The sequence below is a fragment of the Saccostrea echinata genome, unplaced genomic scaffold, assembly GCF_033153115.1.
Source record: "Saccostrea echinata isolate AGI-Se365-2 ecotype Australia unplaced genomic scaffold, CSIRO_AGI_Sech_v1 ptg000001l, whole genome shotgun sequence".
Taxonomy (NCBI): Eukaryota; Metazoa; Mollusca; class Bivalvia; order Ostreida; family Ostreidae; genus Saccostrea; species Saccostrea echinata.
Window position 1 is genome coordinate 17593363 of NW_026889750.1, and position 17778 is coordinate 17611140.

The 17778-nt window shown below is 32.9% G+C and overlaps 2 protein-coding genes across 3 annotated transcripts; one reads left to right on the top strand and one right to left on the bottom strand.

Moving 5' to 3' along the window:
• Nucleotides 1-58: 58 nt before the first annotated feature.
• Nucleotides 59-2022, top strand: LOC133193298 (cholecystokinin receptor type A-like). The gene is made up of 2 exons (XM_061329276.1): nt 59-366; nt 720-2022. Exon 2 carries the CDS (start codon nt 720-722, stop codon nt 1920-1922), a length of 1203 nt encoding a protein of 400 aa, XP_061185260.1. The 5' UTR covers nt 59-366; the 3' UTR covers nt 1923-2022.
• Nucleotides 2023-9957: 7935 nt separating this feature from the next.
• LOC133193410 (uncharacterized) lies at nt 9958-14638 on the bottom strand. 2 transcript variants are annotated; one of them, XM_061329376.1, is made up of 7 exons: nt 14500-14638; nt 13723-14315; nt 13345-13557; nt 11448-11559; nt 11105-11370; nt 10716-10843; nt 9958-10356 (listed from the first exon to the last, which is right to left on the bottom strand). In XM_061329376.1, the coding sequence occupies exons 2-7, from the start codon at nt 14302-14304 to the stop codon at nt 10134-10136; spliced, it is 1524 nt and encodes a 507-aa protein (XP_061185360.1). In that variant the 5' UTR covers nt 14305-14315; nt 14500-14638; the 3' UTR covers nt 9958-10133. The 2 variants fall into 2 exon arrangements, with proteins under 2 accessions (XP_061185360.1, XP_061185440.1); XM_061329456.1 differs by lacking the exon at nt 14500-14638 and having other exon boundaries at nt 13723-14344.
• Nucleotides 14639-17778: the final 3140 nt, after the last annotated feature.

Consider the following 17778-nt stretch of genomic DNA (forward strand, 5'->3'; position numbering starts at 1 on the left):
TGTGTGTAAAAGGTAGATGCTACAGTGAAGGTAAATCTAAGTGTATGAGTAATTAACGTCTCGCAATCCGTGACACTGTTAAGTCAATCTTCATAAGAGGTATCGGACATCCCTAAGTGGTTCCGGAACGGCAAGACTGAAAGGCGAGTAAGGGACCTGGCTAAAATATGCGAACAGTAACATTCCTTATAAATGATTTAATCAAGTGGATCTTTAGGTTTGTTAAATACAGTTAAAATGTAACAATTTGAAGTGGCTTTACTCTTTCCTGGTGGTGTATATTTCAACTATTTCAGTTTACAATGACGCGCAAAAGGACTCGGAATTGAAATCTCCGTAAACACTAACGACACGAGATATCTATCGGTAAGCTGGCTTTTGTACATACATGTTTTTCCTTGTGTTTATCATAGATAATAATAATAAACAGTAGCTGTGTCTAATGAAATTGTATAACGAATATTAATCTGATTTAACTGCATGCAACAATATCTTTATTATAATCTAAAACTGCATCCCAGTTGATGACATGGAAAATGTCATAAAGTACACGTGAGAGCTTCTACGTTATATCTGCAAAATGTTGTAATAGATTATTATAATGTCTGCAGTTAATTGGACGTCATCTGAGTTATATTTATAACCATAATATGTATTGTCTAAATATCATAGCCGGATTCAAATGAAACTTATATCTCTGAACTTTGTGAATTTTATAGATGATGATCATGAACGCCTCAACAAACTCGACCCGTCATATACACAACCTTGAAGAACTGGAATATTCCGAATTCATAGCGGAATATCTCCCCATATTTATCTACCTTTTAATCCTAGGAGTAGTTGGTACTTTTGGAAATTTACACGTTCTTGTTGTCTATTCTCGACGTTACAAACCCTCAAATCACCGTATATTTATCTTGTGGTTAGCGGCTGTCGATTTTTTCTCGTGCACTGTGAGTATTCCATTTGAAATGTATGACATTAAATATAGATACACGTTCACGGCTTCTTGGGCTTGTAAAATATTTCGCTTTCTCAACCACACGGCCAGTGTTTCCTCTGGATTTCTTCTCGGATTGATAGCAATTGAACGGTTTCGAAAGGCATGCCAACCAACCAAAGTTCAAATGACACTCAAACAAGCAAAAATAGCTTGCATCATTACATTACTTGTGAGTTCCATACTAGGTGTTCCTGCCGTTGTGATATATGGTGCCAACGTATCTGAGACATTTCATCCTGGAATTCTAGGATCAGATTGTACAAGTCTGACCAAATATAAATCGTATTTTAAAATCTACAGTGGAGCTTTGCTACTTTTCTCAACATGTGTGTTTGTTATGTGTATCATTATATACATTTTCGTCGGAAAAGTACTCTATAGACAAATGCAATTTCGCAAAAGAGCCCAGTTACGACGAAACAAATTGAATGCGTTGTCGTCATACTCTTTGAACGCTCACTGCTCAACAACCAAATTAGCAACGCTGGGATCCATGGCTTCTCTTGACAAAGTCGAAATTGAAGATGACCCATCAAGTTTGAACAACGAACATTTAAAAGTGAATAAGAATCACTCAGGCAATGGTGTGTCGCAGATTCAGAAAAGGAAAACCAAAATCAATCGTTCTAAGAAAATTACCTTGATGTTTTTAGTAGCAACAAGTGTGTCGTATCTAGGTTACTTACCTAATACAGTGTTTTCGGTCATCAAGGCGCTTGACACTGCAACATTTACTGCGATATCGATGAAACTTGGTGCATCCGTTTTCATTCTTCTTCGTTTATACTTTATAAGTAATGTCACAAATCCAATTGTGTACAGCTTTATGGACGAACGATTTAGGGAGGAATGTAAACTCTATTATCGCAAATTTAAGATACAGCTTTTAAATTGTCTAAGATGTAAAAAAGATTAATATGGTTATCGTGTATTATAATTGTTTACACAATTTGTATCTATGATATTTGTATTACTTTTTTAAATGATTTATTAAATTGATCAGGTAAACTCAACAATTTTACTTTCAACGAAATGTTAAATGCTATGCTTGTCCTCCGCATACAAAATTTTTGAACACAGTCCCCCTCCTTCTTCCAAGTACTACCCCTTACCGTCTTAGATTCATATCAAGTCTGGGTATATAATGTGTAATTCTTCATTATCATCGTGATACATACACTCTTTATTATTAAAATGTCTATGAAAGACAAGAGGAAGGAACATCCTCAACATGTAAACCCTTACAAAATCATAATATTCTCTGGACCGACTGCCCTTTACGAAGAGTTAACGATATATACAGTAATATTATTTTATTTTTCCTTCCGAGAACTCGAAGACTCACTGATACCAGGATAAACGAGTTTCCTCCAAACAGAAACTAGAAGGAAATGGATGCGGAATTCCATTCAATTCCTTATCTATATTCGTTATTATATTGACCTGATTCCACCTCTGCTTTTCCAGGGGTCCGTGCTCTGTATTATTGACCTGATCCCATCTCTGGTCTTTCCAGAGGTCCGTGCTCTGTATTATTGACCTGATCCCATCTCTGGTCTTTCCAGGGGTCCGTGCACTGTATTATTGACCTGATCCCATCTCTGGTCTTTCTAGGGGTCCATGCTCTGTAATATTGACCTGATCCCATCTCTGGTCTTTCCAGGGGTCCGTGCTCTGTATTATTGACCTGATCCCATCTCTGGTCTTTCCAGGGGTCCGTGCTCTGTATTATTGACCTGATCCCATCTCTGGTCTTTCCAGAGGTCCTTGCTCTGTATCATTGACCTGATCCCATCTCTGGTCTTTCCAGAGGTCCGTACTCTGTATTATTGACCTGATCCCATCTCTGGTCTTTCCAGAGGTCCGTACTCTATATTATTGACCTGATCCCATCTCTAGTCTTTCCAGGGGTCCGTACTCTGTATTATTGACCTGATCCCACCTCTGGTCTTTCCAGGGGTCCGTATTTTGACCATATTCACGATTCGTATTATTTATAGGATTTTTGAGAGTGATCATGCTTCGTTATCTTCACTATTTTCATTGTAAATTCGATTTTTTTTCTGTTAGCAAGGTTTGATATATGCTTTGTAATCCTATATACATTTACAAAGAAGAAATCTATTTTAAAATGATACCATAATTTACAGGTGTATTTGCGCGCTTTTAAAGCCTTTTGAAAAACCTTGCTTTCATCCATATTTTATTATTTTTGTTAAAAATTCACACAGCTTCAGTTATTTTGTATGTATTATCTATACATTGCCTTAAGCGCAGTGTTTTCTTTATTTTTTTCTTTCTTTTTTTTTTGTCTATTGATCTCAACAGTAAAACTCAATCTTTTTTTTAAAAGTTCTAAAGTATCCGAGATCTATATATGTTGACCTTTTATATGACCTCGTGCTTCCCTCAAGATATACGGATCTCATTTACATCAAAATTAGCTAACAGACATGTATATGATCTGACGGGTAATTTACACAACACATGCGGATAGATTCTTATCATGACACTATGGAGGATGACATGTCTTCTGCATGTTTTGCTATTTGAAACGAAAATTATTATTTTGTTTATTCAAACAGATATTCAAAAGCATTATATTTATGAATATATATAGAGAGCATAAAAAGTCACAAGGAGATTATCTCTGTATCTAAAATATCTGTACTATGGCTGATTATTTGTAAGATGAAGTGATTGTGTAGTTTCATTTTTGTCTGAAAAAATTATTATTCAACTAATGTTAGATCACTCAATCCCCATTGAAATATTTATGTTTATAATTTCCCTATCAGTACGGCATATTTCGAGGCTTGTTTTACGGAAGACTTAAAGAGTTGCGAACCACAAAATGGTACACAGTAAATGGTACACGTACAGTGTAGTGTACACTTCCAATAGCAACAGATAAGCTGAACAAACTGACCCCCTGATTTCTCCGTTATCCGCTTGACTGTCGGTTGCTTAGACCACTTGGATAACACCTACTGTACACTTATTGTACACTTCCTGAACATATATTGTTTACAATAGATTTTTGGGGTTTTCACATGGAAACGTAAGTAACACTTTGCATCATTATTGGAAACTACCAGTAAATAGTATGCTTGATACAATCATGATCCCATCAGTTCGGTCGAAACCACAACAGAGGATCAACATTCGGCATAGGAGCATAACATTTTAGGAATTTTTTTAAAAAAATCTTCTCGAAACAACGAGTCATTGATTAATCAAAATGAAGTACAACCATAGTTTCGATACAAGTTTGGTTTTCATTAACCTTGCAGCTTTTTTGGGGGACAACAATAGGGGTCAAAGTTTTACATGTAAATCGGGGTTTATAGAGATTTATTTTTTAAACTTCTTTTCAGGAACAAAAAAGGCACAATTTTTCATATTCATAAACATTCACTTTCATGTACCATAGTTCAAGTTTCTTTATCACTTAGTTATAAATCCAAAAAGTATTGGCATACTTTTTTCATATAATCTTGTCTCCAAATGACCTTCTATGATTAGAAACTTAAAACCCAATATACCCTTTGTATATCACAAGTGAGAGTCTCCCATTTTTCTTTCTATTCGTTTGATCTTGCTTTTATTTCATTACAAGGTTTGATTAAAAATACACAATGTATAAGTACATTTATCCAAAGGTGTACATTTTTTACTATTTGAAGTAAAAAAAAAAATATTCAAACTCAATGTTTAAATTTAGCTTCTAACAGTCCCTCATTCAGGGTACGTTAATTTCTAATACTAGTAAAATGCACATTGCTAACTATTATAAACAAGTGGTCCATGGGATATAACGCTCACCTGAGTTACCTTGGTCTTGCTGTCAAACCTTGGCTCCTTTTGTACCCCGACTTAACCCCAGTCATGATCTGAACAAACTTGAATTTATAGCAATCTATAGAAAATTTGTGTAAAAATTCTTTACATTTACATGTCAGTATTTGACCCCCTTCTCAAAATTTTGACCCCACGCTAGGACATGATTTAAGCAAACTATAATCTTGACTACATGTACATGGGGATATTTGTATAGCAATAATACGCAATATAGCAAAACTTTGATCCCCCATTGGGCCCAACCTTGTTTAGGGGGCATGATTGGAACACACTAGTATCTTTACTCAATAATTAAGGAAGGTTTTATTTGGGTAGTTGCTTTGCCTTTAAGGTCAGTAGTTGTTTAGTAATAGTTTTATTGAGAATGACTCCTCATGCAGATTTAGTTTTCTCAAGCATTTTTTTTAACTTGAGCCTAAAAACAGGACCCAGGAAATATGAATTTCATAACTTTTATGGAGACCTCATTGCTTTACATTTAAGAATTACATGAATATTTATATTCTAGCCCTAGTCTCATTCCCTAAACACACTAGTATCTTTACTCAATAATTAAGGAAGATTTTATTTGGGTAGTTGCTTTGCCTTTAAAGTCAGTAGTTGTTTAGTAATAGTTTTGTTGAGAATGACTCCTAATGCAGATTTAGTTTTCTCAAGCATTTTTTTTAACTTGAGCCTAAAAACAGAACCCAGGAAATATGAATTTCATAACTTTTATGGAGAGCTCATCGCTTTACATGTAAGAATTATATGAATATTTATATTCTAGCCCTAGTCTCAATCCCTGAACACACTAGTATCTTTACTCAATATTTAAGGAAGATTTTATTTGGGTAGTTGCTTTGCCTTTAAGGTCAGTAGTTGTTTAGTAATAGTTTTATTGAGAATGACTCCTCATGCAGATTTAGGTTTCTCAAGCATTTTTTTAACTTGAGCCGAAAAACAGGACCCAGGAAATATGAATTTCATAACTTTTATGGAGACCTCATTGCTTTACATTTAAGAATTACATGAATATTTATATTCTAGCCCTAGTCTCATTCCCTAAACACACTAGTATCTTTACTCAATAATTAAGGAAGATTTTATTTGGGTAGTTGTTTTGCCTTTAAGGTCAGTAGTTGTTTAGTAATAGTTTTATTGAGAATGACTCCTAATGCAGATTTAGTTTTCTCAAGCATTTTTTTTAACTTGGGCCTGAAAACAGGATCCAGGAAATATGAATTTCATAACTTTTATGGAGACCTCATTGCTTTACATTTAAGAATTACATGAATATTTATATTCTAGCCCTAGTCTCATTCCCTGAACACACTGGTATCTTTACTCAATAATTAAGGAAGATTTTATTTGGGTAGTTGTTTTGCCTTTAAGGTCAGTAGTTGTTTAGTAATAGTTTTATTGAGAATGACTCCTCATGCAGATTTAGTTTTCTCAAGCATTTTATTAACTTGGGCCTAAAAACAGAACCCAGGAAATATGAATTTCATAACTTTTATGGAGACCTCATTGCTTTACATGTAAGAATTACATGAATATTTATATTCTAGCCCTAGTCTCATTCCCTGAACACACTAGTATCTTTACTCAATAATTAAGGAAGATTTTATTTGGGTAGTTGCTTTGCCTTTAAGGTCAGTAGTTGTTTAGTAATAGTTTTATTGAGAATGACTCCTCATGCAGATTTAGTTTTCTCAAGCATTTTTTTAACTTGAGCCTAAAAACAGGACCCAGGAAATATGAATTTCATAACTTTTATGGAGACCTCATTGCTTATTAAAACACTTAGACATTTAACCTACGAGTCAAGAATTTCACAAAGGTAGAAATTTTATGGGTCATCATCACCATGTATACAGTATGTCAAAAAGATATCAAGGAGCAACAAAAAAACATGACCAACCTGTGCCTGCACTAGAACTGAAATCTCAATTTAGGGGACGTGACGTTAAGAATCAAGGACAGATCTAGAGATTATTCATAAAAATATTGAAAAAAAGTGTTTAGCAGAGAAATTAAGTAAGAATTACATGAATATTTATATTCTAGCCCTAGTCCCATTCCTGTAGAATTTACAGTGAATATTCTTATTCATCGTAGATGTTACATAACAAAATAAATTAAAGTAGTTCAGATTTTTTAATGAAGAAGCTAAATATGTTCAAAAGGTTATGAACAACAAAGATAAAAAAAACTATCAGGAACTGAAAATCACGATACATGTATAATGATGAAAGGAAACGCATTTTCAGCTTTTTTTTAGTTTCATGTTAAATGATGCCTGTGGCTATATGTATATGTATACAAATCAGTTTTCTTATTTCAATATAGGTTGTTGAAACACAGACACTTATGGCGTATAGTATTGTACTTACACATTTCTAATCATTTTAGATCATTACATATTTTACTTGAATATTTTATTGTGTATTCAACCAACCGGGGTCTGGCTATCGTATACCCCAATCACATTCTTCTATTTTTCATAGGGGATATTTGCTTTTATTAATAAACTTGAATATCTATCTCAATAAATCTAAATAAGCTAAAATGTTACAGAATAATATACATGCATTTAAACAGGTATTCTGAGAGTATTGCATTAGCATTAGTCCCCTACTCGCAAGTGTAATCTGGTTACCTAGTATAAAAATTAAGAGGCCGTAATTCATAAAAAAAAAATCATCGAAGGGACACGAATGCATACTTGATCTGTAACTCATCAAGATACACCCACATACCAAAAACCTGCTCAATATCTACAAGAGTTTAGAGAAAAAGTGCAGAAAAAACCAAGTGGTAGACTGACAGACAAGAGGGACAGACAGAGAGACTAGGACGAGGAAACCCTTCGGGCTTCACAGGATATGATCACGTGACCAACAAAGTTCATTTCCCATTGAACTTTTTAATATAGTCCCCTCCGGTTTCACTGGTAGGTGTCTAAAATGTTTTCTAGACAATACACCAGTGGCGGAATCAGAAATCAATGTGTCGGGTTTTGTGGACCGAAGAGGGAGGATATGGGAGGTATGTTTAGGGCGCCTCCCTCGACAATTTTGCATTTTCAAGTATTTATGACTAAATCTTTTGTTTTTTGTATCCCCCGCTTGAAAACATGGGGATTGTACAGTGATGGGGTTATCCGTCCGTCTGTTACTCTTTGGGGTACCCCTCTCTTATCCGCAACTCCTCCTATATCAATGAATAAAATTTAACAGACTTTCACAGAATCTTTATTATATAATGTTATTGTGCAGCTCCTATTTTACTTCTTTGATCGGTTTCCCATAGCAAAACGTTGACACTGCCATTCTTTCTATAATACCGGGGTACCGTGATCTCTTATCCACAACTCCTCCTATATCACTGAAAAATATCATCATACTTTCACTGAATCTTTATTACATAGTGCCATTGTGACCTCCTAATTTATTTTTTGTTTTGACACATATTTTGGGTTTCCCATAATAAAACAAATCTCTCCCCAGAGGGCGTATTACGCTACGCTACAACAGTATTATAGGAATGAGAGTACCGAATCCCCGGACGTACACGTGGTTTTGTTTGTTACACAAAGTAGTATAGAGTACTGAATAGTGTGTGTTACCCGATTCCGGCTGAATTCAGGTATATAATTATTTTCATTTTAAAGTAAAAATATTAATGTTTGAAATAAATGATGGAATGTAGAAATATTACAGAAAATATAGAAATACCAGGGGAGATTGTAGGAGTGGGGGTTGATACTTTTGGCATAGTGTCATTTACTGCCGATCGCTATAAGTTGTAAACAACTGCAATTTTGACCTATAAACGCCATGGGACCCTATATTTTTTTTCGGGCTTTTTTATGAGCGCTCAGAATAAAGTTTCAAATGGTGCCAAGGATTTTTTTGAAATTGAATTAGTATAGTACTGAGAGAGCAAAAGGTTTGTATAGAGTTCTATGGGAAAATAATTGGTACACTTTTCCCATTAGTGGAGTGAAGCGGGAACGATGACTCTGGGTAGAGGTTGTAGCAAAACATGGAAACTGCCATTCTTTCTTATTGGGAGTGCCCATTTTTTATCCGCAAATCCTCCTATACCACTGAATAAAATTTAATGATGCTTTCACAGAATCTTTATAAGGGCCATTGTACACATTCTACTTTATATTTTGATCGGACATATAGATGGGGTTTCCCATAGCAAAAAATGGACTTACCCATTATACTCAAATGTGGGTGAGGCTATCATTTTGTGAGATCACTGCTCAGAGTATCTCTAGTTTCCTTCTCTCTTGCTTCGACATGGCTTCTAGAGTACATAAATGTTTTACCACGATTAATAATATAAACTTGTTACCGTTAATATGGTTCTATTACACACATATTTCACCTTAAATTATTATTATATATATATATATATATATATATATATATATATATATATATATATATATATATATATATATATATATATATATATATATATATATATATATATATGTCTTTTGCTTTTAAAAAGTCTATCACATCATAGCTTCCATGTACACAAAGGAAACTCTTCAATGCACTTTTTTTTGCTTTAGCCTTTTCGTATGTGTCACAACTGCAAGGGAGGAGAGGTTATTTTCCTGATAAAAAGCCAGGTTTATTGTGAAAATATTGTATATGACACTGTATGCAATTTTAATTTAAAAATCCATTAGTTTCTTCGCGTACTTAAAAAAAAGTAAAACTCATTTAACAGCAACAGCAAAAGTTTGCACATATTTAAGCCAGAATATAACTATAAAGTAACACTAAAACAGTACCGTAAGTCCATGCATACCACCCTCAATGCTGTTGATTACCCGTGTATATATTGTGTGGGTTTAAGCCGAAAGGAGTTTCCTTACGTCTTTGAGCAGCAGTTGTGTAAAATAATGTTCGGTCTCATTTTCGAAACGGGTTGTTAAAATGACACTTGAAAATAAAAACAAAGAGTGGGGGAATTTTCCAGACCCTACCCAATCCTCTCAATCTGCCACTTTACACTTCTTGTATAAATATTAAAACAAACAACAAATATATTAATTCTAATGCAAATGAAAACACTTCAAATTGTTTTAAAAAGTATTAGTCCTCATACTTTATTTTTTATGAGTTGTTTTATGCATAATTAGTGTGCTTGCTACTCAATTCTGCAAGAACAGTCGCACTTAAAAACATTTTCTTTCATCAAAGTGTTTGACATAGATAAAAACTCCGATATAATTCAAGTTACTTAGGATGTTTCTTCATTCGTACTTTGTGTCTAATGGGTGAAAGATGCATTTGAAGTTCGGTGGTTGTAGAGCTATACCGGGGCTCATCTCCAAGGGGTGAAATAATTGAGGATTTCTTTCATAGGGATCAGAAATTGAGAACTTGCTCACTAGAGTCACTATGAAAAGGAAGATTCTGCTTCTAGCAAAATTTTCTCCCACACAGGATCGTTTTCCATGTCCAAATGCAGCAAACCTGGAAATAATAAAGAAACAATTCAAAAGTAAACCTGTAAAGTCGTCTTTTAAACACCAATAGGTCAGTTATGAAAGCAAACGTCTGAGTTGATGGGTCAAATTCTGGTATCATTATTCATAATAGATTAATTTTACAGGAAACCTCGGATTAACGAATTTATGCAAAGCAAACATCACACTGAAATCCGTTTATTTTTCCTTCTTTTCTTCATTTGAACAGTACTTGCTAGTAAGACCAAAATAAACAAGAGACCTAGCTGGAAACAGAATTCCTAAACGATTGACAGGTGTTCTTAAAAACTAAAGCTCTTGGTACTACATGCCTCTCACATTTTGAAATATAATTGATAAGTTTACCTCTTGCGCACAGGAGTGTTGGCAGCCAATAGCCGCTGCTCAGGATCCAGGAATCGATCAGGATTGAAATCAAACGATGTAGGTGTATCTTCGTCAGTGTGGTTTATGTCCCACAAATTAATTATCATCTAAAATAAAACAAGCAATTTATTAATTGGGTCAATATTTGTGCATATGGGAGGATTTTTTATCATGAAGATATCCTCCTTTGATGTGTTTGTATGAATGATGGTTATATGATTTTTTTGACATTTCTGTTCAGAAAGATTATATGACAAATTCTCTACGACAAATCTTGCAAACCAACAAGAAATCAATTCTAATTGTATATTTCGTGTAAAAGTATTTGAATAAAATTAAAAAACCCTGCAATAGATTTGTATGCATACCATTGTGTCCTTTGGAATATCATATCCCCTAATTGACAATCTTTCACTATTCCTACGCACAGTTATAGGAACATGGGAGATATAACGAAGAGTTTCCAAAATAAATGCTTCGACGTAATGAAACTTTGGTCTATCTTTTAAGGTGGGAATGCCGCTTTTGGCACCCATTAATCTTTCAATCTCATCCCTCATTCTTTGTAGCACATCTTTCCTACACTGTAAAATCCTTATCATGGACAACAGCGTTCCCCTAGTTGTCAGATAACCTAAAAACATCAGTATAAGTTAATATTGATAATAAATTATAATGCAAGAATATTATAGGTATTAAGAATTGCCATACCTGCTGCCATCATGTCCCCCATCAATGAGGATGCACTGCTTTCGTCGATTTCCCCTGTTGCTATGGTCTTTTTAAGAACTGGATACATCGCATCTGAACAGGAGTTATCGTTCTTCAATAACAATCCAAAAAGATTTACTTACATCAAAACTTACATCAAAGCAGAAAGAGATGTCGTTTCATGTTTACGAGCTATAAATGTGTGTACCTCTGCACAATGTATTTGACATTCTGACATAATTTTTTGATCACGACTGCATTGGGTTTTTTTTTCAAACTTACGGGTGTTTATGAGCTAGCAAGTTCACATTTTATATTTTTTACAGTGTAGATTTAAGTGACAACTTTCAATGTATAAAAAAATTTCTTAAAATTCAATTTATGGAACCATCTCCTACCATTGTCTATCTTAATCACTTACATGAACAGTGCGTTATGCACCGAAGAATATACATGTACATTTCTGCGACACTCGAAGCAACATTGAGTAAATTGCAGCCTTCATGGTAATCGAAAATTTACACTTTTGATTTCACATTATATTGATTTTGCTGATGAGTAAAATCAGCTACAGTGATCTACATATAAACGTCATTTAAACAGAAATGACAAATATTTATCACAAGACAAAACTGCGTCATTCAGTCAACTCAAAAATCTGAAAAGACGACTGAGTGGCATTCTGTCACATCTTAGATTTTCAGTTAAGTCAATGGGGTAATTTTATCCAATATATGAAGCTTTATATATTTTTAAAAGAATTCTATACCCTTGAGTGAATTAATTATTATTGATAACATACTACGTTTAAGGTGTTACTCGCTGTCCTTAATTCTTTAGTATCGCATGCGCGATTGAGGTCTTGCTGATGGGATTCGATTCAAATGAAGAATTGGCAATGGATCAAATAAGGACCAGTTTATAATAATTTACGATGAAAGTCAATTCATATGTATATTTCTTCAGTGATGTCGGTTTAGTTTCATTGGCCGTACACATCCCTAAATAAGGTTTCACACGAAGTTGTTTTTGCTTTTGTGTAATTCATTGCTAAAATGAATTTCAAGTTATTGTTCAAGAGAGGCTATCGGTAATAGATATTATTACTAATAACATACATGTATTTTGTTAATTGATGTAAAGAAGTTTAGAATAATAAGACATTTACAACCTTTTTAGTATATCCCACTGGTGATAGGCATTTCAATCTATTATTGATAAGAATTTCTTGTACAATAACCGTTTGAAATTCATTTTAGGAATGCATTGCATAACAGCACTTGTTTTTGGTTTGAAACCATGTCCAGGGATCTGTACCATCAATGACACATCTACAAGCTCTCAATGTATGATCACTGATGTATGTATATAACATCTTAACCTTAAGTCAAAATCTTTATGTTGTACTAAAATGTTGTAGAAGTCAAGCAGACCAAAATAAAAATATTTTTTAAAATTGCTTTACAAAAGTGTTGTTATCTACAAATTTAGAGATTAATTCAATAATAATTTTACAGGCGATTGAAAATTTAACCTAAGTATAAGTCTGTTTCATGATCCCGGAGCCTTTTATCGTTGTTACAGGATTTTTTTCTCATTTTAACGAATTTTTTTCTTGAAATAAGATTTCCAAATAAAAAAAAATATTTTGAAAAAAAGAACAATTCTAGGTACACAATTATAAAAATATAAGAAATGATTGCTTGAAATTTTCTTGTTTTTCATGGAACTTTTTTTTAAAGGTTAGTATCCTTTTCTTTTCTTATTGTGTAGATTATAAATGTGCATAAAGTTTGAATGAATGATTAAGAAATGAAATTTGTTAAACCATTGCCTCTGTTTAGATTTTCATTCAAGTGGTGCATGTCGCAATAACAAAAATAATATGATCACTTACCGGCAAGTTACTTTCCAGAACACTTGTGAGTTTCTGTAAGATGTCCATGACCTTATGACATTCAGTAGAAAACTCACTTTTAAAGTTGATCAGGAACGGAAACATGTTGTATATTGCGTTATGCCGCTGATCACCGGCAACGTTGGCTGCATGGTCAAAAGTCTTCAATAATCGGTGCATTTCGCTATCTTTTTCACACCGCTTCCCAATCAACTTAATCAAAAGAAAGGACAATGTTTGAAAACAACTATTTTATTTCATTGATCATTTTATTAAATGTTAAAAAAATACTCAGTATATAATATTAAAAATTCATACATTGTTATGTTTTAATGTAACTTCACTCTGAAAAAAAAATAAAAAACAGCAAAAACATACCAATAGCTCCACATTGCCTATTATGAAATCATCAACTAAACTAACTGGATCTACGATTTTTCCTGACAGTTTTTTAATATCACAAATCATGTAGTCCAGTTGTTCTTTGATCCTGTTTTCCAGCCTATGAAGACCTTGTCCATAAGCTCTTAGAACAGCATATGCGATTTTTCTTCTCTTTTTGTACTCCGAGTCATAATCAGGTGTGAATATGATCCCTGTTCGATTCCGTAGAACCACCCTACTAACAAATGTGTGTGGTCTGCTAGCCGTCCATGTGGCGTAGGGCTCAGTCTGGCCTAATTCTCTACACAGAGAAGACGAAGAGACAACAAGAATCTCTTTTCCAAATAAGGTAATCTGAAACATGTCTCCATATTTCTTTCGCATTTCCGATAGTTTGACATGGAGGCTTGACAATCCGAGATGAAAAGCAGACCCAATCCATGGCCATCCTCTCGGTCCAGGTATCCTTTTACTTAAAGTTCTATTTTGAAAACGTATGGATGCATAGATTATAAGGCTAATGGTAAGGATCACAAGAATTGCGTTGATAAACCTGTCTTCAGGAACATACTCCATATTTGATTTTGCTGCGGATTAAAATAAAGTCTAACATTTATATGTTTTTAAACTGTCTTTCATTTGCCATTAAAAAAATGATGTCATACATAAGAAGTATCGGTTATCAATGAACTTTAAAAACATATGAAAAAGTGATATAATTGGTAGTAATTAAATAATTTTCCTGTATGAAATGATTTACAAGATACTTACATCTCTTTATAGACCTGTTCGAACTCCTTGTCTCCTCTGATAAATCATGGTCCTCTCCGGATGCATAAATTACTAAGATCCTGAATTATCACATTATTTGGATGCGAGGCTATTGATAAACACTTGATACTTTACATGACTGCTAAAAAAATTATAATATCGCTTACTCTGCTTAGAATAAGGAAGTACGATAAAGGAGAGATACATTTGTAGGCTTCGCAGCAATAGTGTTGGCCAAAGCAACCAAAAAAAAAATTAAATGAAAAAGCATTTTGTAAGGAACAAATTGCATTTAACCGATCCATGTGTAATTTTATATGACATTCATTCTTTTTTTACGTTATTTTTTTATAAAGAAAGCCCCCCCCCCCCCCAAATGATGGTAGAGTTCTGAGTTTTGCTGACAAAAATGGGTTTTACAACAAAATGCTCAGTGTGTTTACCAAAATACCGACATATTATTTAGCATATTAAACATTTTTCGACAATACACAATGTAAGTTTTGTTAAAGTACTTATAGTTTGTTTCTCATGCATTTCTTTTTTTATGAATGCCATTCCATTGATTTAATTTTCTTAGAATCAAACCGACTATGTTTCATAAACCCTTTCTTCCTTCATCCATTGTGATGGTAGATATGGCTTGAAAGTTAAATCCACAGTGCGAGAAGACAATATCGAAGGGTTCATGATTAGACAACTCAGTTGAAGGATTCTTCAGCAGAAAATATATTTTGCAAATCACAGGAATATACATTATACAATAATGTACATTAAATATACAATATACATTAAAAATAGGTTAAAATTGTATAAGATAATACAAAATAGGAATGAAAAAAGTGTTTTACCATGGTAATAGAAGATATAATTAAAGAGAGAGAGTGAGAGAATAAATGTTATTTTCTGTCAATTTCTAATATAGCTTGAGGGTGCACGTGATTGTGCTCATATACAATAATTTCTATTTCTTCATATCTGGAATAAAATCAAAAGGGAAAACTGAAATGTAAAAATATTGTTTGTTTTCTTTTAACTTGACTATAAAACAAATGCAAGTCCTTTATTAAAATTTGTTGCAATTGTAAGTACATGTATATCATTTCATGAATCATATAATATTGACATCACATGTTAAGCTTGAATTTCCTATCTCTCAATTTATCTCAATGCATATAAGTATCGAACTCGGGGTGCCTCAGTTAAGTATCAAGCTCTGTATCAAGTGCAAGCTTTAGAAAATTGTCATTGAACTTTGCTATTTCTCTAATTTTGCATCTTCAAATCAATTGTACCATAAATTAAAATTCATGTTTAATAAAACTACGACTCATTTGATGGATTCTTCAACAGAAATATCAAGCAAAGAGGAAGAATTTGCACACAAAATTAAATCCTAGTAAAACAAATGATTACAAGGTATTTTCTGCGATATTCCTTTCTACAAAACTTGTGTAATGTAGTTATTCCTAGTATGAATTGTGCTAATAAACTTTGCTTTCTAGTAAACTGATATTGGCGTTTGAATGGATCAGACTGTGAATTTTTTCTTACATTATTAATGTCTGTAAGTGTTCAAGTGTTGTCAAAGTCGCCAACTGTGTTTTAACTAATTTTATTTCCCTTTTTTACCTTTAAGGTCAAAAAGTTTTAAAACTTGTAATCATCAAAATCACCCGACCTTTTTGCTTAAAAGAAAAAAATACCATACCTCTGTTTACCAATACTACGTATATTGTACCACTTTTTTTCTTCTGTTTCGAAAATACACGCCAAGTTACGAACCGCCAATCTTTAAAAACACCTTGTTTTTATTTAAAATTTGCAAAATTATGTTGCATCCTAAACCAAACATAGCAAGGATAATAAATAAAAGATAATTCTTCATGAAAATCAATTTGTTTATCTGTTTGGAAAAATAAATTACCGTATATCCGGGTTTTTTCGCGTGTTGCAAATTTTTCGAAAAAAAGGTAGATTTGTACAGTTTTTATTTTGCGTAAGTTATTTTTTGCGATTTAAAAAAATTAAAAAAAAAAAAAAAGGTAACATTTTTATGACACACAATAACCGATATAATTTTTGCGTGTTTTATTTTTTGCGAATTAAAAATGATCGCAAAAAATGCGAAAATTAGATCATCGCAAAAATACCGGATATACGGTCAACTTTTTAAAGTTAAGCTTGGAGAGACTCCATGTCACCATTTTTAATACATGCATTTTCCCCCAAGAAAACTCAATTGTCAATTTATAAATTTTAGGCTTACTGAATAGGGGCTAAGTACATAGGCACTAACGTATTTATTTGTGTTTATCTACTAAAGTAAATTCAGTTATACAATATTTTAATAATTTTAATCAAGCTGACTCAATTAAGTCGAAGAAATTATATCAGCATCGAAAATATTGAGTTAACTTGCAAAGACTTTAAAAAATATCTAAATTAAGAATTTTATAGTTAATAGTCGCATGTGTTTTTCGTCGTGCATCATGTACATAATGTTTTCAATATTTCCACTTTCATTCCAATTAATCCAAAAAAAGAATTGACCAGTTTTGAATGTACAGAACGATAATATGTTCCGTACAAGGTCCATTAACAAACACCTGCATGGGGTGCAGAATTAACATGAATTCAAATTATAATTGAAGATATCTTTAATTACTAATATTTGAAGATACATGTATCAACAAATTCATTTGATTCGTACAACAATTCAATTAAAGATCTCTTCATATCATAATGATAGGTTCAATTCTGAATTAATACAGGCATGTAGTTGTTGATATAATTGACTAAATTGCTGAACTGATGACTCGATAAATGAATTGCTGATGTCTTCAAATGAATTATGATATCAACAACTGGATTTTCAAGAAAAATTTCTTAAATTAAATTTTACTCTGTTTAGAAGAATTGATGCGCGCAAAATCGTCGTAATAAGATATCTTGAATCAAAAAATCATTTCAACTGAGATTTAAATAATTCACACCTCCTTATAAAGATAAAAAACACGTCTCTGTGAAGATAATGAAATCCACTTACCTATGAAGATATACAGGATAGTTGAATGTTGAATTTATTTCACGAGTGGGACAGGATTTTTTAAAAATATTTTCACTCGTGCTTCACAATCGCGAGTATATAAAAAAAAAAACCTGTCTCACGAGTGGAATAAATTCAATATCCAACTACAAAACATAGAATTTATCTGTTTATTACATTTTCTTTACACGGTGTCATAGGCTGTGTCATCATAGCTTAGCAATTGTAAG